We start from the raw sequence: 22,162 nt of genomic DNA on the forward strand, positions 1-22,162 counted from the left end.
TGGCAACTTGAAAATCCAATATGGCGGCCAGGTAGGGGCCAATAAAGAATTACACAGGGGTCAAAATTAAAAAATGCTCTGATCATTTTGAAGGCTATACCACATTATGTGTCTGATCACAAAGATTCCAAAAAGGTATAGTTTGGACTATCTATGATTGAATGTTATGGAGTTATGGGGGAAAAAAAACATCAAGAATAGTGTTAAAGGTCAATTTCAGTTTGTATAGGGGTCAAAAGTTAAGAAAGTGGTGCAAATTATTGGTTGAATAGGATTAATAAATGGAATAGTTTTGACTGTGTTGAATACTTGGTTTGAAAAGTAAATCTCAAACAATGTCAACCTACATTGGATTCTATGGCATGCCACATCCTGTAACACGACAACTGAGGATGACACATGATGCAAACTAACCCTTTTTGAAACCCTATTAGCTCATATGATTGGAGCATTTTAAAATTTTTACCCCTGTATAATTTCTTCATTGACCCCTACTGCCGCCATATTGGATTTTCCAGTGGCCAGCACTTTTTTTCTCAAATACTTATTTACAAAGCACATTCATGCCAAATCTGATGCTAGACAAAAGTCATACTTATCTGCTCCACTACAACCCCTAAACACTACTCCAGTCTTGATGCTCTCTAGATGCTCTCTGGTAGCTTTGTTTTTCCCAGGTAATGAAGAGCTAAATGGCTTTCCTTCATTCCCATCATAATGCGTCATCCTTAGATGGTATGCATCAGTGGACCCCTTCAACATGTGATGGCTTGAAGAGACTACTTTGCCTTTTTTGGCAACCCCCATCTCTGTTTGATATACACAATATTACATAACATATAACATATCACTGCTCCCTTGTTTTGCACTCCGGGTCACCAAAGCAAATCCGAAATGGATCTGCATGTTGAACTGGCACAACTTTTACACTGGATGCCCTTCCCGACGCAACTCCACATGGAGAAATGTGGCAGGGGTGGGGTTTGAACCAGAAACCTTCCACACTGAAAGCAAGTGCACTAACTAATTGGTATCCACCCCTGCTAAAATATATCATATTCATTTCATTTCATTTCATTTATTATACAGGAAAAGGTTAAAAGCACGATTGCACATTATCCCAGGCCTGACTCAGTAAAAACTGTTTTACAGCAGGTTCCTGTTTTACACATAAACCGACACACAAACCATTTCATTCAATCATGTGGACAATAAACATAACATGTACAGTTGTACATGTTATGTACATGTACCTAACATGTACATAACATGTACAGTTGTACATGTTATGTACATGTACCTAACATGTATATTACTCTACATATTACATAATACACAACACAAAACATATTACAATACATATAACATAAGTATTCACAGCACTTCACTTTTTCCATTCCATTCCATTTCCATTTCCATTTTGTTATGTTACAGCATTATTCCAAAATGGAGTAACTTTTTTCAATTTTTCAAAAAATATGCCCTTTATCCTCACAGTGAGAAGTAAATTTCTACATCATGAATTAAAAAAATAAAAATCTAAAATCCAAAATGATGGTATGAATAAGCAAGTGTACCCTTTATTATAAGACATGTAAACCATCACTTTTACATCCAGTCTTCTTCAGACAAGTCAGTGGATGGATACATGAACATTTCCAAGACACATCAATTGTGAAAAAATACAGCCAGTGTGGCACTGAATGGTAAATCTGTGTGGAGCAGACAGTTCTCAAAAAGGAGACAATTGAGGAACGCCTTCTTGACCCCAAGACAACCCTGAAGAAGTTATAGGCTTCTGTGGCTGTGACTTGGGAAATTGTAATGTGCATAGTGCAAGTTTTGAATTTTGCATCATCAGTTACATGACATATAGCATATTATGACATGTACATGACATGGCTGTACATGACGTGCCTTTTTACAATACACATTACATTACACATTCATTTTGTTTTTTCAATCAAAGGTCATAGGCAGGCTGGAGCCTATCCCAGCAGACACAGGGCGTGAGGTGGTATGCATCCTGTACAGGGCGCCAGTTTATTGCAGACGTTACATATTGTATATTACAACACGTTACATTACATAGACACACATGCACGCACTCATACACCTGTCTTTTAAGATGTCCTTAATGGCTGGCCAGATGTTTGCATGGTTCTGGAGGTTCTGGGCCACCAGTTGCTGAAGTGGATCATCAAATCCGACTACACGGGTCTCCCTCTGGCCTGTGTCAAAAGCATCCTCAGACAGGTGCAGTGTGACTCTTCAGTCTGTATTTATTTGTCCTTCATCAGAGACTGCTGACATGCAAGTGACCTTTTTACTCCTAACCACAGGTTCTCCAGGGTTTAGATTACTTGCACACAAAATGCAAGATTATCCACACAGACATCAAACCGGAGAACATCCTCCTGAGAGTGGGTGAGGCATATGTTCACAGACTGGCAGCCGACACCAAGCTGTGGCAGCCATCGGTGTGTCCTGCTTCCACTGCAGCTTCAGGTCAGTGAGTGCACCCTCAGACCTGTGCAGAGTAACCGCCTCGGTTCCTTTCTGTGCCTCGTTTCTCACTGTGAATATTTTTACTTTGTAATAGCAAACAGAAGATCCAGAAAACAGCAGGTGTGACATCTGTGTATGTAAATTCTTCAGTCATTAAGATTCAGTGTCTTCTAAACTGAATTATGATGTTCTCTGCTTCATTGTCTGGAAGAGTTTCTCCAGATTTCTGGGGAAGTTGGCCGGAGTCTTCCACAGTCTTGGAGAGTGGGTAAGATCAATTTTTGTTTTGATTTTGCACTTGCATCTCTAATTTACATCCTGACTTCACCTAAATCATAACTGTTACAGACATTGCTCAGTTTTCTGCCATGAGCTGGCTTATACTGCAGAATTCTGCTCACATTTTTTATATGATGGGTTTTGTTGTTTGATATAATGATGACGGCTGTGATTCCTCTGAGCCTGTAAATGTAAGATGCTGCAGTTTGTGCCGGATCCAGATCCAAATCCAGTTCTAGCTGAAGAGATTTTTGAACAGGGGACATACGAGGTCTGTGAGAAAAGTATCGGACCATACCATTGTCCAGGGTTCTGTAAGAGCGGATCTTGTCTGTAAGAGAAGTTCTTGCAGGGCCCAGGCCTGATTATTTTTGCTGTGACTTTGATTGAATTTAAAAGTGCGGAATAGTTTGAGTTTGTGCTTTGTAAGAGGCAGTATTACAGAAAGAACTGGGGGAAGAATTAACATTAGGTTCTAAAAACAGAATTTTCAGTTTTAGAAGTGTTTATTTCTTGCTTGCTTTTACATAATAAATGTCAAAGAGGTTATAGAGTTAGGTTATATAGGTTATAAGAGGTTATTTTAATAAAATTAAAAATTAATGACTTAATTAAATTAAAATAAAACTTTAATCAGGGATGAAGAATTTATTTATTTATTCACTGCAATTTGATCATTGCACCCCGCAGTCCAACAAGGTCTCCCAGAGTCACATTGCGCGGCTGACGAGGAAGGATCGAACTCGACGAAGTCAGGATGGAGTCTCTGACCACAGTCAGTTGGACAAACCTCAGGTGTTGTGTTCTGATGCCATCACTCCCTCCGGCACCCGCAGCCTCACCTGGCAGTCTAAGCTTCCATCTGCTGGCTCCAACCTGAGGAGACACACCCTGCTGTTGGAGAACAGAATAGACCCGTCTGTACACAACCACAGAGGTTCTTGGTGCTCGTGGTCAGGTGTCACCACAGATGCTCCTGATAGAGCACATCCTCCCCGCTGTCAGTATCACGCACTCTGTGTGATTCTTCACAGTTTGGCCAGTCTTGGTTAATTGTTTGCATCATGTGACACAGTATCACTGATGTTGTTCTCAGGTGTTTATGACTCTGATCCATTTCTGGACCTTCTGGAGCCTCAGAATGCTGATAAAATCCAGATCAAGATTGCTGACCTGGGTAATGCCTGCTGGGTGGTGAGTGATTATTAAACAGAATGAAACAACTCAATTCAGTGTAAAAAGTTGTTTAAGTATTGTTTAAGGCTTTTTCTTGGTGTGGTAAGGTGGCGGCATGTTGACAACATACATGTTACTTTGCACAAACAACACACAACAGATAGAACAGAAAACATGTCATTAAAAAAAAGTGCAAATGAAGATTTGACAAAACCTAGAGAACAATAGAAAAATACACAGCTAACAACAAACGGCATAGCCCAGCTATGAAATGGGCCGGATACTGGCCTCCCTTTTGGAGTGAGATTTCCCACTCCCAAATGACCAATGGGAGAGCAGCACTCACGCCACACCCCCAAACTTAGCCAAATTGAGGCTGGCCAGTGCTGGTGTCTTGCCCGCCAACCAATCATAGGCTAGGAGAGAGGCCAATATCTGGCCCAATTCAAGGCCAGTTGTCGGGCTACAAACGGCACTGTCAGGATAGAGGCTGCTGTCCTTTAGGTGGCGCTATTCTCCTTCACACTTTCTGAATTCTGAATATTGGAGTGTTTGCTTCCTTTTATTAATTTCACTCGCTTCTGGTTCCAGAACAGATCTGATTGACAAGGAAACAACATATTTTTAATCATGCCTTCATATCTAGCATGCCAAAGCAGAGATGGGGAGCGGAGGGTGGGGGTGTAGAGTCCCATGACGCCCCAACCTGAAACGTCTATGTTCCTCAAATAATGATTGTGTTTACAAACCTCCTTTATTTACTTTTTATACACTGTTGCAGAACTTGAACACCAGACAAACTGTCTAAGTATCTTTGCTGTGCTCAGCTGTTCATATTTCACCTGAAAATCGTTCAAAGAGTCAGAGAAACTTCAAAGTTCCAGAACAGCCATTTTATTTACTGGCAAAGGAAACATTCCACAGTCCTCAAAAAAACAAACAAACAAAAAAACAAAACAAAAACAGACACCTTCAAAACACAAAAGATGACAATCATTTTTATACAGTTTGGGGGTCAGTTTCCCCACCCAAAGTAGGTGGTCTTTCCAAACTTAGCAAATCTTACACTGTTAATGGCGTCATTTATGCAGGCGTGATGAGACCACTTCATGGAAAATCACCAGGCCTGGAGAGCTCATCTCTGGGTCATCAGGCCAGTGGCGTTCTACATTGAATTGCTCCCCTGGCCGAGACCCCCTCCAAGCACCCCCCACCAAAAAAAAAAACCTACATAATTTTGCACAAACAGCCATTTTTAATTACACTCAACAAAAATATAAACGCAACACTTTTGGTTTTGCTCCCATTTTGTATGAGATGAACTCAAAGATCTAAAACTTTTTCCACATACACAATATCACCATTTCCCTCAAATATTGTTCACAAACCAGTCTAAATCTGTGATAGTGAGCACTTCTCCTTTGCTAAGATAATCCTTCCCACGTCACAGGTGTGCCATACCAAGATGCTGATTAGACACCATGATTAGTGCACAGGTGTGCCTTAGACTGCCCACAATAAAAGGCCACTCTGAAAGCTGCAGTTTTATCACACAGCACAATGCCACAGATGTCGCAAGATTTGAGGGAGCGTGCAATTGGCATGCTGACAGCAGGAATGTCAACCAGAGCTGTTGCTCGTGTATTGAATGTTCATTTCTCTACCATGAGCCATCTCCAAAGGCGTTTCAGAGAATTTGGCAGTACATCCAACCAGCCTCACAACTGCAGACCACGTGTAACCACACCAGCCCAGGACCTCCACATCCAGCATGTTCACCTCCAAGATCGTCTGAGACCAGCCACTCGGACAGCTGCTGAAACAATCGGTTTGCATAACCAAAGAATTTCTGCACAAACTGTCAGAAACCGTCTCAGGGAAGCTCATCTGCATGCTCGTGGTCCTCATCGGGGTCTCGACCTGACTCCAGTTCGTCGTCGTAACCGACTTGAGTGGGCAAATGCTCACATTCGCTGGTGTTTGGCACGTTGGAGAGGTGTTCTCTTCACGGATGATGCGAAGGAGATGTGTTGCACTGCATGAGGCATATGGTGGTCACACCAGATACTGACTGGTATCCCCCCCCCAATAAAACAAAACTGCACCTTTCAGAGTGGCCTTTTATTGTGGGCAGTCTAAGGCACACCTGTGCACTAATCATGGTGTCTAATCAGCATCTTCGTATGGCACACCTGTGAGGTGGAATGGATTATCTCAGCAAAGGGGAAGTGCTCACTATCACAGATTTCGACTGGTTTGTGAACAATATTTGAGGGAAATGGTGATATTGTGTATGTGGAAAAAGTTTTAGATCTTTGAGTTCATCTCATACAAAATGGGAGCAAAACCAAAAGTGTTGCGTTTATATTTTTGTTGAGTATATAACAATAAGGTGCACAATCTCCTCCCACCTCTATCAGACAGCATATTGGCACATTACTCATAGGCCTACTAAGAAATTATCAGAAATATTACAACCCCAATTCCAATGAAGTTGGAACATTGTGTGAAATGTAAATAAAAACAGAATACAAGATTTGCAAATCCCCTTCAACCTATATTCAATTGAATACACCACAAAGACAAGATATTTAATGTTCAAACTAGTGATGGGATGATGATACCTCAAGGAGTGTATTGACACACTACACAAACTGTGTTGGTACTGTGTTGGTCGCTCAATAGTGACCCCTGCTGTAGTTATAAAATCATTGCAGGCAAATAAAATGAAAATAAGATGGAAAAGCTAATGTGCTGCAAACCCAACATCAGCCTGTGAAATAATTAATCGCCAGTCCTCTATTTAAAATATGATTTCATATTGCATAATTTCATGTGCTCAATTTGTGTGTCGAGTTAAGCTGTTCATGAGAAGAGTGTAAAACTTGCTTAAAACCTTGTTTGTGTAAATGCTAAACTGAGGTGGTTTGTAAAATATAGCAAATTTGTCTGTAATAAAATTCAGAGTTAAAATTTGTAACTTATGTATGGAAATTTGTTAACTTAAGTGTTAAAGCATATGAAATAAAAGACTAAAAATAGATTCATTTATGCATTTTTTATTGAGCAACAAAGGTTTCTGAAATGTTTTTGCTCCAAGGTGATTTCTCCTCTTACACACCAGTTCCCCTGCCTTAGAAAAAAACTCTTTCACAGGGTACAGATGAAGATGGTGAGCATAAAAATTTCAGTGCGAGTTGATAAAGGTGTGGATATGTTTTCTGGTTATTCGTCCAGTATTGTAAAAGAGTACAAACATATCTAATTGGAAAAATAATAGTAAACAATGCCCAAAGGAGAAAAAGATTTACCTTATTTGGTGTCAAAAGATCGAAATTATTCCAGACTGGGGAAACGTCTTTGAATGATCCATGAAGTCAGTGGAACAAGGTGAGGGCAAGCAAAAATGCAACAGCAAAACTCCATCCAACAAATCCGCAACATGTCAATACAGTTTGTTTCCTTATAAACACAATTTGGCACGGAGCAGTCAAACGACACAGTTCCTGTATTGGTCACATGATTTTTTTTCTTAAAGCGATACACGCACCAATACGGGGTTTCACTCTTGTGTGCTCGGCACAGTGTTGACGCACCAGTGTTGTTCATCCCATCACTAGTTCAAACTGATAAACTTGATTGTTTTTGTGCAAATATTTGCTCGTTTTGAAATGGATGCCTGCAACACGTTTCGAACGAACTGGCGGAAGAATTAACATTAGGTTCTAAAAACAGAATTTTCAGTTTTAGAAGTGTTTATTTCTTGTTGGGACATTATGTAAAATGTAAATAAAAGCAGAATACAATGAATTGCAAATCCTCTTCAACTTATATTCAATTGAATACACCACAAAGACAAGATATTTAATGTTCAAACTGATAAACTTTATTGTTTTGTGCAAATATTTGCTCATTTTGAAATGGATACCTGCAACACATTTCAAAAAAGCTGGGACAGTGGTATGTTTACCACTGTGTTACATCACCTTTCCTTCTAACAACACTCAATAAGCATTTGGGAACTGAGGACACTAATTGTTGAAGCTTTGCAGCTGGAATTCTTTCCCATTCTTACTTGATGTACGACTTCTGTTGTTCAACAGTCCGGGGTCTCCGTTATTGTATTTTGCACTTCATAATGCACCACACATTTTCAATGGGCGACAGGTCTGGACTGCAGGCAGGCCATTCTAGGATCCACACTCTTTTACTACGAAGCCACGCTGCTGTAACACGTGCAGAATATGGCTTGGCATTGTCTTGCTGAAATAAGCAGGGATGTCCCTGAAAAAGACATTGCTTGGATGGCAGCATGTGTTGCTCCAAAATCTGGATGTACCTTTCAGCATTGATGCTGCCATCACAGATGTGTAAGTTGCCCATGCCATGGCCACTAACACCCCCCCAAACCATCACAGATGCTGGCTTTTGAACTTTGCGCTGGTAACAGTCTCGATGGTCTTTTTCCTCTTTTGTCCAGAGGACACGACATCCATGATTTCCAAAAACAATTTGAAATGTGGACTCATCAGACCACAGCACACTTTTCCACTTTGCGTCTGTCCATTTCAAATGAGCTCGAGCCCAGAGAAGGTGGTGGCATTTCTGGATGTTGTTGATGTATGGCTTTGGCTTTGCATGGTAGAGTTTTACCTTGCACTTGTAGATGTAGCGACAAACTGTGTTAACTGACAATGGTTTTCTGAGGTGTTCCTGAGCCCACGTGGTAAGATCCTTTACACAATGTCAGTTTTTAATGCAGTGCCGGCTGAGGGATTGAAGGTCACAGGCATTCAGTGTTGACTTTCGGACTTGCTGCTTACGTGTAGAAAGTTCTCCAGATTCTCTGAATCTTCTGATTATATTATGGACTGTAGATGATGGAATCCCTAAATTCTTTGCAATTGAATGTTGAGAAACATTGTTCTTAAACTGTTGGACCATTTTTTCACGCAGTTGTTCACAAAGTGGTGATCCTCACCCCATCTTTGCTTGTGAACGGCTGAGCCTTTTGGGGTTGCTCCTTTTATACCCAAACATGACTCTCACCTGTTTCCAAGCAGGTGTTCTTTGAGCATTCATCAGCATTCCCAGTCTTTTGTGCCCCATCCCAACTTTTTTGAAAATGTGTTGCATGCATCCATTTCAAAATGAGCAAATATTTGCACAAAAACAATAGTTTATAGAATAGAACAGAATAGAATTTATTATTATCATTGTACATGACACCAGAAAAAATACTGTGCATGACAATGAAATTAAAAACAATCTCTTAAAAGCACATTTAAAATAAATAAATAGAATAAATAAATAACCTTAAAAATTCGACATAAAACCTAGTTAAAACACTCAATCACAATCATAAAATGGCAGGACCAGCAGCATTCAGTGCCCAAATAGTTCTTCCCACAAAGCTATTTTTAAGTCTGTTTGTTCTGGCCTTAAGTGCCCTGTATCATCTGCCTGATGGCAATAATTCAAACAAATAGTGTCCAGGATGGGAGGGGTCTCTGATTATCAGTTTGAACATTAAATATCTTGTCTTTGTGGTGTATTCAATTGAATATAGGTTGAAGAGGATTTGCAAATCATTGTATTCTGTTTTTATTTAGATTTGACACGTCTCAACTTTGCTGGAATTGGGGTTGTAAAATGACATTAAATTGCAGTTGTCCCATTGTCTTGTAGCCTAAGCATAGCCCCTCTACACACACACACACACACACACACACACACACACACACACACACACACACACACACACACACACACACACACACACACACACACACACACACACACACACACACACACACACACACACACACACACACACACACACACACACACACACACACACACAGAGAGAGAGAGAGAGAGAGAGAGATGCAAAAACCCACCTGAGGCCTCATGCTGGGGAGAAGTAGAGGCAAAGAGGTCTTCATCCTCAATATCAGATATTTGTGGAGACATATGAGTAGCTGAGGACATAGATGATAGCTTATCCTGAAGGGCTGAGAGACCATTCCAGAAGAAGCCTGTGGAGCTGATGAGGTAGATGGCTGCTCCTCATCCTGAAGCACTGAGACTATTCCAGCAGAGTCATGTCTAGTGTGGGAGATGGGTGGCTCATCCTGACCAGTGGCAGAGGATGCTCCAAAATATTTTAGAAGTACCCCTGAAATTGCAGTTGAATTGCAAAAATAGAGTTGTAGTAAATGGCAAATATTCATCTTTGAAACTACCTACAGATATGAAAATTCTCTTGGCTAATTACAGGGCCAAACATTAACCCAAATGATGGTATACAAATAATGAATGTTTATGAGTTCAGCGAAAAAAAAAAAAAAAAAAAAAATCACAACAGAAATGAGTCCAGGTTTTCTTTCTCTTCCTGTTAACACACAGCACAGTGGATTTGTTTTGTGTGTGTATCTTACAAGAATTAGCAGTGTCAGTTAGCTCAAATTATGTCTCAGGAGAGTCGTGTCCCACGTGCACGTGCACTCACACGCAACCTGGTCGTATCGGAAGCTACAGCTAACCGATAACTTTCAGGATTGTACCCAATACACTCTCAACTACTAACAAGCTGATTTTGAGTTTAAACACTGCCAAAGCATCTAACAGAATCAAAGGCAATCACAAACCCAAACACAGCAATGAGGCACTACTTCTGTCTTTATGCGCTCTGCCCACTGCTGTAGAGAAGCATCATTTACCTTGATAGCATACAGTGGTCCAACCATGAGGCAGAGGTCTTGAAATGGAAAGCAGGTTTGACTTATGGTTTTGATTTATAAATCAAATTAATCTGGATAGAATAACTACATTAATGTAAACTCTTAAAATGTACAAAGTGATATATAACACATATCTGTTAATTTTAAAATAATGCACTAATTCTGAAGATTTGAACATTAACACACAGATGCCGAAAGGGATTATGGGTAAACTTAGCCTCCACTCATACTGATTTGTTGACTAATTCATTCTATGTAAAAACAACGCAAGTGAATCAATGTAATGTGTGTTGGTGTTTACAAATAAATGTGCTTTTGTAAAATATGTCATTTTTGTCATTTGTAAATAAATAAAGGCATTTGTAAAGTCTGTTAAATTGTAATGGAGGATTTTCAAGATCTCGCTAGACAGCGCCTAAATGCATGCATGATGACGTCACAACTCTATCCGGTTAGGTAGACGCAGTTTCTTTCAATAACAAGAACTGTCAAAAAACTGTCGTGTGTTTGGTTGGAGTTGTGTGGCGATAGGAATCGCCTTTTGAATGCTTGAATAATGATGTCAGTCACACAAAGAAATCAAATAATAGTGAAAACATGTTCATTGTGCCAAGAATGTTGGCATTTTGGTCGTTTAACTTTATGGTGCGGTGTCATAATAACGCATCAATCAGTCGCTCCGTGAAGCGTCATAACATGCGATCGGTTAGTCGCTCCATGCGGAGTCATAGCAACAAATCAATCAGTCGCTCTGTGCGGTGTCATAACAACGGATCAATCAGTCGCTCCATGAGGTGTCGTAACAACAAATCATTCAGTCGCTCTGTGAGGTGTCATAACATCCGATCGGTAAGCCGCTCTGTGTGGTGTCACAACGGATCAGTCAGTCGCTCTGTGAGGCGTCATAACAACAGATCTGTTAAGCCTGGTTCACACGGCAAGATAATTAGGCCTATATCAGAACCAATCTTCCCCTTCTGACAATCTTAAGAACACCCCGACAATCGTGATGACGCTAAAGATAATCTTAGATATTCCTGCCATGTGTGGTGTTTTAAGAGCACTCTGATCTGCTCGGAAGGACGTGAGGAGCTGAATGTGACATGCAGCCAATCAGAAAGTGAGGTGACAGACGCATGGAGCAAAATCTAAACTCAAAATGGGTTACCAGAACGTCTGGTGGTCACGCTGTCTCCACTCTTTTAAAGAACGCCTTTTCTTTTTGTATCGTGTTTTTTCCTCTGTTGTAAATAGTCCACAAACTATCTCCGTTTGTTTACTCTGAAGTCACGTTTAATCTCAAGAGATTTTGTGAGATTTCCTGTCTGACCTGGGAATCTTTGTATGTGAAATCTGTGTGTGGGATGTGTTGTCTGTGTGTGTGGCTGCACATCACACACTGTACGACCAAACCTGTCAGATCTGTGATTTTTTTTTATCTCCACGTGTGTGGTCTCTCAGGTTTTGGAAACCTACAGATAATTTTAAAATCCTGAGGTCGACAACACTGTGAGATAACGGGTTCCCAGTAGATGGCAGTGTTCTATGCATTTTGACGCCGGTTATATCACATGGCCTGAATCACAATTTAACAGACTTTTTAGATTTGCAAATGCCTTTTTTTTACAGAAATGAAAAAAGAATGACATATTTTACAAAAGCACATTTGCTTGTGAACACCAACACACATGTTACATTGATTCACTTGTGTTAGTTTTTACAGAGAATGAATTAGTCAACCAATCAGTATGAGCGGAGGCTAAGTTTACCCATAATCCCTTTGGGCATCTGTGTGTTAATGTTCAAATCTTCAGAAAAGCTAATCCGGTAACAAAAACGTTAGCTTCAATAATTATTGGTTATCGGATTAGCTGAACAGTGCCCACCACTGATGAAACAACATGGCCGCCTCCTCTTTTCATCCTTTGTAGAAGCTTGTTCTACAAAAGAAATTGATAACAAAACCAATTTTTCCCCATGCCTCTGCTGCACAATCAGTCCTACAAATACATGCATTTGTCAGTCTTACTTATATGGGCCTGTTGAAAAACTTCTCCTGTGGATTTAAAAATCACATCACTGTATTCATTCCTTGATGGGATGTGACTGACTCTTGTGTATTTTTTTTCATCAATGCTGATGATGAAATGAGAAAACGATGTGAAAACCTATATAATTGGCCAGCCAATGCCCTGAATGATGAGGATGTGAAGCTGTTGCTGCCCTTCCATGCCCTCACTGGAAGTGACTCAACTTCCTACTTAGCTGGACACAATAAGAAGACAGCTTTGAAAGTATTCAGAGAGCACAAGATGCTCCAACCAAACCTTCGACAGGAACCACTCACCAAGGACTCCGAGGCAAATGCTGAGAAGTTCATATGTCTTGTTTATAGCTCTTCTGATGACACCACTGACAGTGCTAGGGTTACTCTGTTCAAGAAGGGAGTAGCAAGAGCTTTTGCCACCAACAACTGATGCTGCACAACTTCACACTAAAAGGAGCCATCATTAGGGAGCAACTTGGCTGCAAGCACACAAAGCATTTCCTCAAGTTCCCATAGCACTTGGCATGGATCTCCATGTTGATTTGGCACCTGCAGATGGCCTTCCTGACACAACTTCACATCACATGGAGAATGGGCAGGGAGAGTCTTGACCCAGCAGCCTTCGGCACTGGACACAAACACACTAATTGCTCAGATACCATGTTGTGTACATATACTTCCCCCCCCCCCAACATTTTCTGGTGAGCAGTTGTTGTTTTTTTTTTTGTAGTAAAAACAGATTTTTTTTTCCTAGTGTAGAATTGTGAGACCTTGAGGATGTTTAACATGAAACACCAGCTATTTACCAGTTAATGGGGGGAAACAACCAATTTTGCACAATACAGTCACTTTATATACAAATCAAAGTACTGAGGAGTCAATCTACAGCCTGCTGAGATGGGATGAGGACAAATTTAAAGTAACATAAATACTGTAGATGTAACATAGTGTTGTTTATGAAATTATGCATGCAAAAAAACACACAGACGGAATAAAAGCCATCTGAGACATGCACATTTTGAATCCAGCCCTGTTCATTGCGGATATCTTGGAAATGTGTTTTGTGGACTATACATCGTTTCATGCTGTTTTTAATGATGTCATCACTTTTTCCGCATAATGAAACATAGTTGATCGATATAGGGTTTGGATCACCTGCATAAACATGTCATATTCTGGAAAGTGTTTTTGAGCACAGACTTTTTGATGACCTTGACCAAGGCCTTTAATCAAGACTGATGAAAATTTACTCATCTGAGTTATTTTACGTTCCACACAAGTACTTACACTCCCCTCTGCAGAGAACAACACACTGATGTGATCAGTGCTTCAATGTACCACACATGGGAGGAAATGTGTGTGTGCAAATCTCTTGTACACGTCACCCCCTCAGAGCGGGAAATCTTCCAGCACACGTGCGGGTTCTAAAAGGTTTGTGTTTAGAAACGGCCACAGGGGGAGCGCTGTTGGGGCGTGATTTACTGTGACCTACTTTGTTAAAAACTGCTCAGTGTTTCTGGAAGTAACCAGACGTTTGCCAGAAAGAAAAACATCTTTTGCCCTCTGGTTAAAAAGACTTTTCATATTTTTTTCCCACTCTGAGCTGATTGCTACGTGGGCTGGTTTTAAAAGGTAGCAAAACTATAAACTTTACGCCAGCACAAGAGATTTTTAATTGCCATGGTTTATAGAGGACACCCCTGTGGTTAATATATATATATATCAATCACACATCACTGAAGTACAAAGCGGTTTGGAATCTGTTCATTCCTTCACTCATTTTCTATACCTGCTTACTCCAGTCAAGGGTCACGGGGAGCTGGAGCCCATCCCAGCAGGCATAGGGCGTAAGGCAGGGTACACCCTGGACAGGACGCCAGCCTATCACAGCGCCACATATAGACAGACAGACACATTCACACCCGCACCTATGGGCAATTTAAAGTTTCCAGTTCAACTAATCTGCGTGTCTTTGGATGTGGGAGGAAGTCAGAGCAACTGGAAAGAACCCACACAGACACAGGGAGAACATGCAAACCCATACAGAAAGGCCACAGGTGGGATGTGATTCCACGATCTTCTGGCTGTGAGGCAGCAGTGCTAACCACGAATCCACAGTGCCGCCGGCATAGTCTGTTTACATGAAGAGATTGGTGATTGAGTGATTCAGACATGTAAATGGACAAAAACAACCATTATAACAAAGTTATTATTTTATATGCTGTCCAAAGAGCCAGTTATTTTTAAAAATCAAGCAATTAAAAAGCAAAGAGTTCTATAGACCACTTTCCATCGTGTCCAGAATGAAGTATTGTAAGTTTGACACGGTGAAAAAACCTCAAAGTATCGAGAATCTGCAGAAGGGATTGCTTCAGCACCTTATCTTGACAAGTTGAATGTTTCTTGCAACTCCATATTTTCTGTGGTGAGGCGATGAAGCTCGACCAACGTACTGTCTACCGTCTCTGGCTCAGTGTGTGCAGCTGCACAGGGCTTCTGGCACAGTCAATCAGCACTATCAGAGCAAATGCTGCTTCAGGTTTTTTTTTTTTTGACTCGCTCATACCACTGCTTATAATACAATATAATATATATGTAAAAGATTGATATAAAAGACCACTGTGTAGAAACTGAATGAACACTTGACAACTATCCTCATGTACTGTACTACGTTAAAATGCATGTGCATTGCAATACATCATCTTCATAGTGGAGTGGAGCACAGAGTTTTCTTTCACCAACACAGAACAAATCTAGGCTTGCATCGCCAATGTGCCTTCTGGGAAATATACTCAACAAAAATATAAACGCAACACTTTTGGTTTTGCTCCCATTTTGTATGAGATGAACTCAAAGATCTAAAACTTGTGCCTTAGACTGTCCACAATAAAAGGCCACTCTGAAAGGTGCAGTTTTGTTTTACTGGGGGGGATACCAGTCAGTATCTGGTGGGACCACCATTTGCCTCATGCAGTGCAACACATCTCCTTCGCATCATTCGTGAAGAGAACACCTCTCCAACGTGCCAAACACCAGCGAATGTGAGCATTTGCCCACTCAAGTCGGTCACGACGATGAACTGGAGTCAGGTCGAGACCCCGATGAGGACGACGAGCATGCAGATGAGCTTCCCTGAGACGGTTTCTGACAGTTTGTGCAGAAATTCTTTGGTTATGCAAACCGATTGTTTCAGCAGCTGTCCGAGTGGCTGGTCTCAGACGATCTTGGAGGTGAACATGCTGGATGTGGAGGTCCTGGGCTGGTGTGGTTACACGTGGTCTGCGGTTGTGAGGCTGGTTGGATGTACTGCCAAATTCTCTGAAACGACTTTGGAGACGGCTTATGGTAGAGACATGAACATTCAATACACGAGCAACAGCTCTGGTTGACATTCCTGCTGTCAGCATGCCAATTGCACGCTCCCTCAAATCTTGTGACATCTGTGGCATTGTGCTGTGTGATAAAACTGCACCTTTCAGAGTGGCCTTTTATTGTGGGCAGTCTAAGGCACACCTGTGCACTAATCATGGTGTCTAATCAGCATCTTGGTATGGCACACCTGTGAGGTGGGATGGATTATCTCAGCAAAGGAGAAGTGCTCACTATCACAGATTTAGACTGGTTTGTGAACAATATTTGAGGGAAATGGTGATATTGTGTATGTGGAAAAAGTTTTAGATCTTTGAGTTCATCTCATACAAAATGGGAGCAAAACCAAAAGTGTTGCGTTTATATTTTTGTTGAGTGTAGTAGCTGAACCTTTAAGTTTTCTTTTTAAAAAAAATCCTTCTCTATACCACTTCACCATGAAGCTGTATATAATTCATCCGGAAGGTATTCAGTGTTTCTCTTTGTCCACAGTTTGTTATATTACAGCCTTATTCCAAAATGGATGACATTCATTTTTTCCCTCAAAATTCTATACACAATACCCCATCATGACAATATGAAAAAAGTGGATTTGTATTTTAGATTTTTGCATATTTATTAAAACTGAAATAACTAAGAAATCACATGTCCATAAGTATTCACAGCCTTTGCTGTGTAGCTCAAAATTGAGCTCAGGTGCATCCTGTTATCTCTGATCATCCTTGAGATGTTTCTATAGCTACAGGTAAATTCAGTTGATTGGACATGATCTGGAAAGGCACACACCTGTCTACATATAAGGTCCCATAGTTGACAGTGCATGTCAGAGCACAAACCAAGCATGAAGTCAAAGGGATTGTCTGTAGACCTCTGAGACAGGATTGTCTTAAGTCACAAATCTGGGGAAGGGTACAGAAACATTTCTGTTGGTGTAAAGGTCCCAATGAGCACAGTGGCCTCCATCATCCGTAAATGGAAGAAATTCAGATCCACTAGAACGCTTCCTAGAGCTGGCTGCCTGTCGAAACTGAGGGAAGAAGGGTCTTAGTCAGGGAGGTGACCAAGAACCCAATGGTCACTCTGTCAGCACTCCAGCATTCCACGGTGGAGAGAGGAGAACCTTCCAGAAGCACAACCATCTCTGCAGCAATCCATCAATGAGGCCTGTGTGATGAAGTAGCCAGATGGAAGCCACTCCTTGTAAAAGGCACATGGCAGCCTGCCTGGAGTTTTCCAAAAGGCACCTGAAGGTTTCTTGGACCATGAGAAACAAAATTCTCTGGTCTGATGAGACAAACATTGAGCTCTTTGACGTGAATGCTGTGTGTCATGTTTGACGGAAACCAGGCACCATCCCTGCAGAGAAGCATGGTGGTGGCAGCATCATGCTGTGTGGATGTTTTTCAGCAGCAGGAACTGGGAGACTAGTCAGGATTGAGGGAAACATGAATGCAACAATGTACAGAGACATCCTGGATGAAAACCTGCTCCAGAGCGCTCTTGACCTCAGAATGTGGTGACGGTTCATCTTTCAGCAGGACAATGACCCTATGCACACACCCAAGATATCAAAGGAGTTTCTTCAGGACAACTCTGTGAATGTCCTTGAGTGGCCCAGCCAGAGCCCAGACCTGAATCCGACTGAACATCCCTGGAGACACCTGAAAATGGCTGTGCACCGACATCTAACCTGATAGAGCTTGAGAAGTGCTACAAAGAGGAATGGGCAAAACTGCCCACTGATAGATGCGCCAAGCTTGTGGCATCATATTCAAGAAGATGTGAGGCTGTAATTTCTGCCAAAGGTGCATCAACAAAGTATTGAACAAAGGCTGTGAATACTTATGTACGTGATTTCTTAGTTTTATTGTTTTAATAAATTTGCAAACAATTCAATAAAACTTTTTTCATGTTGTCATTATGGGGTGTTGTGAGTAGACTTTTGAGAGAAAAAATTAATTTACTCCATTTTGGAATAAAGCTGTAACATAAAATGTGGAAAAAGCAGTGCTGTGAATACTTTCCGGATGTAATGTAAGCCAGCTCCAGGGTTTTAATTGTGCTAAGTTCAGAAGTTATCAGCACCCGGTAAATTTCCTTTTGACCTTGATGAATCATGTTGTGTGTGCAAACCTCACTTCTTTGCATCTTCCCTAAAAACATTTTTGCACACTTTGGTGGACAAAGCATAAATTGCAAATTTATGAATGTAACTGCACTTTGAAAGTTTATGTTTATTTAAATTTTTTAAATTTATATTGTGAGTGCTGTGGTGGTTGCACACATTATAACCTTTAGTAAATCAGGCCCTATCTGTTTTCACGTGGCACAGAATTGCCCCTCATAATATGGCTGCTACTTTTACCTCCATTAACCAATGAAGTGAATGTGGATGTGAATGTCTACTTGAATTCCATATAACATTATTTAGAAAATTTATTTCAGTTTTCTTCAACATGTCAGATGTTCAGTGGGTCATGTGCTTACATAAAGAAAAATGAATGCCTTCTTTAAACAGCATGGAAGATTCCAGAAATGAATGGAATACTTGTAAAAGTTTTTGAATTACTCAGATCTCCACAAGATTTGTGGTGACACAAGCAGCTGTACAGTCTATTACACAAAAAATAGCTGTGGTATTTTGTCTCACTTTGCTGTCATTCAGAATAAACACTTCACTGAAGACATCCAGACATGTCAGTACCGTTCAGTGGAAGTCCTAATCGGCGCAGATTACAGCATGCCAGCGGACATCTGGAGCACTGCCTGCACGGTGAGCAGACCTACAAGGTGAACATTGGTCATAATTATAAATGACAAAACAAAAGAAAAAAAGAAAAGGGGCTGCATGCATATTATTTAACTGGTTGTGATTCAGTGCTGCTCTGAATCACAAATCCAATGTCAAGGCCACCCTTGATTTATAGTTATGACCATAGGTTTGACCTTTCAACACCACTTAAAGTCAAAGGTCATGTTCACATTAATGTTTAATAGTAACCACAGGTGCATCTGTAACCACTCCCTAAAAATTCTAAATTGACCCAATGATTGGGCCAGATTTTTTTTTGGACTGACACAAAGGACCAATAACAGCACCTCACACACACAACTGCGAACGAATGTACAGAAAAAAAGAGGAAAAAGATTACATGCATGTTGAAACATTAGGAATGTTCAGTCCATGTGTGGTCCTACCCACCTTCTCGTCTCTGTGTGGACACTGTAGGCCTTTGAGCTGGCCACGGGTGATTACCTGTTTGACCCACAGCCTGGAGCCACGTTCTCCCTGGAGGAAGGTCAGTTTACCACATGTCGTTTAGCTCTTTGTGCTCAATAAAGTACGTGAGCTTCACATGTTACTTGTGTTCCATCAGACCACATTGCCCACATCATTGAACTGCTGGGACCACTTCCAACCCAGTTTGCTCTCTCTGGCAGAAAATCCAAACAGTACTTCAACCGTAAAGGTAAAAATGAACATTATTATTAAACATGCAGTGACAGCACAGAAATAAGGCATCAAATAATCGCCATCTGATGTTTGGCTGCTCAGTCACTGCTCTAACATCTGTTGAATTTTAAACCGTTCCTGAGATTAGGGGAGGACTACTGTGTATTTGTTACATAATGAAACATAACGTATCAGCATGCGGGCAACCATTAGTATTAAAACTGTACAGACAAAAGCTGAATGGCAATCAAAGCTGGTTTCTATCACATTTTGAATAAGAGTGCCGCTACAACCCTTGGGCTTTTCCATATTCTTATCACAAATATTATTATTATTGGTATTATTAATACACATTAATGGACAATTTCTCCAATCACAGTCACAGAAGCCTATAACTTCTTTTGGATTGTCTGGGTGTCTTGGTGGCTTTTCTTACTCTTCTCCTTCTTGCACAGTCGCTCAGTTTTTGAGAACTGTCTACTCCATGCAGATTTACCATAGAGTGTCATACTGTTTGTATTTCTTCATAACTGATGTAAATAAAGTCCAAGACATTCAGAGTAAAATTTATCATCAGAGAGCCTCATATGGGCAGGTTCTGTTGTCATTATGATTTAAAAAGAGTAAATGCAGTTGTTTGACAATAAATGGTTTAATCCAACCACTAACTATGAGTGAAAAAATAGTTTTTGTGTTATCATTCACATGCTCTGAAAAATGGCCAAAAAAAAAAACCCACTAAAATTCTGCCAGGGGATGTAAACTTTTGAGCACAACTGTACATATGTATTCATCACTTTTACATGCAGTTTTCTTTGGACAAGCCAGTGAATAGATACATGACCATTTCAAGTTGTTGAATATGTCTTGTCATTGTGAGATACAAACTGTATGGTACATCTGTCTGAAGCAAGCAATTCAACTGAGCTTGCAAGAAGGACTACATAAATTATAAACTTTTCAGCTTTAAATTTTGAAAGAAGAAGTGCCAATAATCTATTTACCCAAATGCCAGTGTGGTAGTGCAGTTAGGTCAGCAACATAACTGATTGTTTTTATTTCCAAATTCAGTATCAAAACACAAAAAAACATGACATGAATATCTCCTAAGTTATCGACCAAAATGATCAATCAAATGCAAAATCAATTCAGTGTCATGAGACAAATTATGTGCGGCCAATGCTCAGTACAAGAATGTGCCTTCTTCTTGTATTGATATTTATAGCATTTTATTTCCAGTTATATGACAAATTTACAGCATTTGAAAGTCTTTATTTTGAATGCAAAAGAATAAAACATTAAATTACAGATGGTAGATGACAGAGGTGGGAGTAAGTCACCATCAAGTCACTCTCAAGTCATGAATCAGCAAGTCCCAAGTCAAGTCTCAGATCATAATGACCACCAATTGTTTGCAAGCTGACTTGAGACCTGACTTGGGACTTGCAGACTGATGACTTGACAATGATTTGACAGTGACTTACTACCACCTCTGGTAGATGACATAATGGAACATGTGCTTGTCTGTCCAGGAAAATTGTGGCGCATCTCAAATCTGAAACCGTGGAGTTTGGTTGAGATCCTGCTGGATAAGTACGAGTGGCCGCGTGAAGAAGCTTTCCAGTTCAGCTCCTTCCTCCTGACCATGTTGGAGCTGCAGCCAGAGAAAAGAGCCACAGCTGCCCAGTGTCTGAAGCACCCCTGGATCTGCTCCTAGGCTCACGGGCTGGGTTTGGACACACGTGTACGTGGGCTTTTCAACGTGTTTAAACTGCGCTGTAGAAGACCTGGTGCTGGCATCATGTCAGCCATTCCAAGCTAACCTATACATCATAGCCATTTTTTTCAGATTTCACCAAGTGTTTAAAACTGCACCATATTACAAAGATATGTATCTGAAGTTACTATATATGAAAAATCATAGGGATAGGTCCCTCCAGTACTGTTACTATGGTCACAGAAGACACAACACTAGGGGTGTCCTTCAATGAAGTCAGTGCATTACACTTCTGCACTGTGGAATTTACCATAGACAGTTTGATCTGGCCAGGCTGGGCACATAAAACAAGCTCACTTGAAACAATATTGCAGCAGAGTATGTCTGGATTGCCAGTTTCCTGAGTTGAGAAGATGGATTGTACCTCATTTTGATGTCACGGAAGTCACAAAAGTGAATATTCTGTTTTTATTACCAATAAATGAATCCACTTGGGAAAGAAACCAATTTCATTCATAAATCTGTGATCAATGAAAGTAAAACTGATGTGATGCATAATAAAAATACTTTACTGTGTTGAGTAAATCTACATCAAAGTCTGTCGCGGAAGTCACGTTTATTTTTCATGAGATCACATACAAGTAAGACATCACCTTTTATCAACATTAATATTTATGATCAGCCTATATTGTCAAACATTTTCATTTTCTGATATACGCGTATTTCTAATACAGTTGAGCCAGAATGCCACTCACACCAGCAGAAAGGCCTTTGCTATCAAGGGCCACAAATCGAGTGAAGAGAACGCTACCAGAACGCATAGGAAAATGCAGGGCTGTGCTTCCTGTGCTGGCCAAGGAGTTTGGAAT

The 22,162-nt window shown here is 40.6% G+C and overlaps 1 protein-coding gene across 2 annotated transcripts in view; it reads left to right on the top strand.

Moving 5' to 3' along the window:
• LOC117507426 (SRSF protein kinase 2-like) overlaps window positions 1–21,783 on the top strand; it is a 40,606-nt gene extending 18,823 nt beyond the window's left edge. For both annotated transcript variants that reach the window (XM_034167296.1, XM_034167297.1), the window contains 10 exons: window positions 2,150–2,256; window positions 2,343–2,508; window positions 2,603–2,628; window positions 2,720–2,776; window positions 3,478–3,787; window positions 3,884–3,981; window positions 18,788–18,895; window positions 19,352–19,421; window positions 19,500–19,592; window positions 21,109–21,783. In XM_034167296.1, coding sequence (XP_034023187.1) covers window positions 2,150–2,256; window positions 2,343–2,508; window positions 2,603–2,628; window positions 2,720–2,776; window positions 3,478–3,787; window positions 3,884–3,981; window positions 18,788–18,895; window positions 19,352–19,421; window positions 19,500–19,592; window positions 21,109–21,293 — 1,220 coding nt within the window. In that variant the 3' untranslated portion in view covers window positions 21,294–21,783. The remainder of the gene's footprint in view (window positions 1–2,149; window positions 2,257–2,342; window positions 2,509–2,602; window positions 2,629–2,719; window positions 2,777–3,477; window positions 3,788–3,883; window positions 3,982–18,787; window positions 18,896–19,351; window positions 19,422–19,499; window positions 19,593–21,108) is intronic.
• Window positions 21,784–22,162: the final 379 nt, after the last annotated feature.

The sequence above is a fragment of the Thalassophryne amazonica genome, chromosome 3, assembly GCF_902500255.1.
Source record: "Thalassophryne amazonica chromosome 3, fThaAma1.1, whole genome shotgun sequence".
Classification (NCBI taxonomy): Eukaryota; Metazoa; Chordata; class Actinopteri; order Batrachoidiformes; family Batrachoididae; genus Thalassophryne; species Thalassophryne amazonica.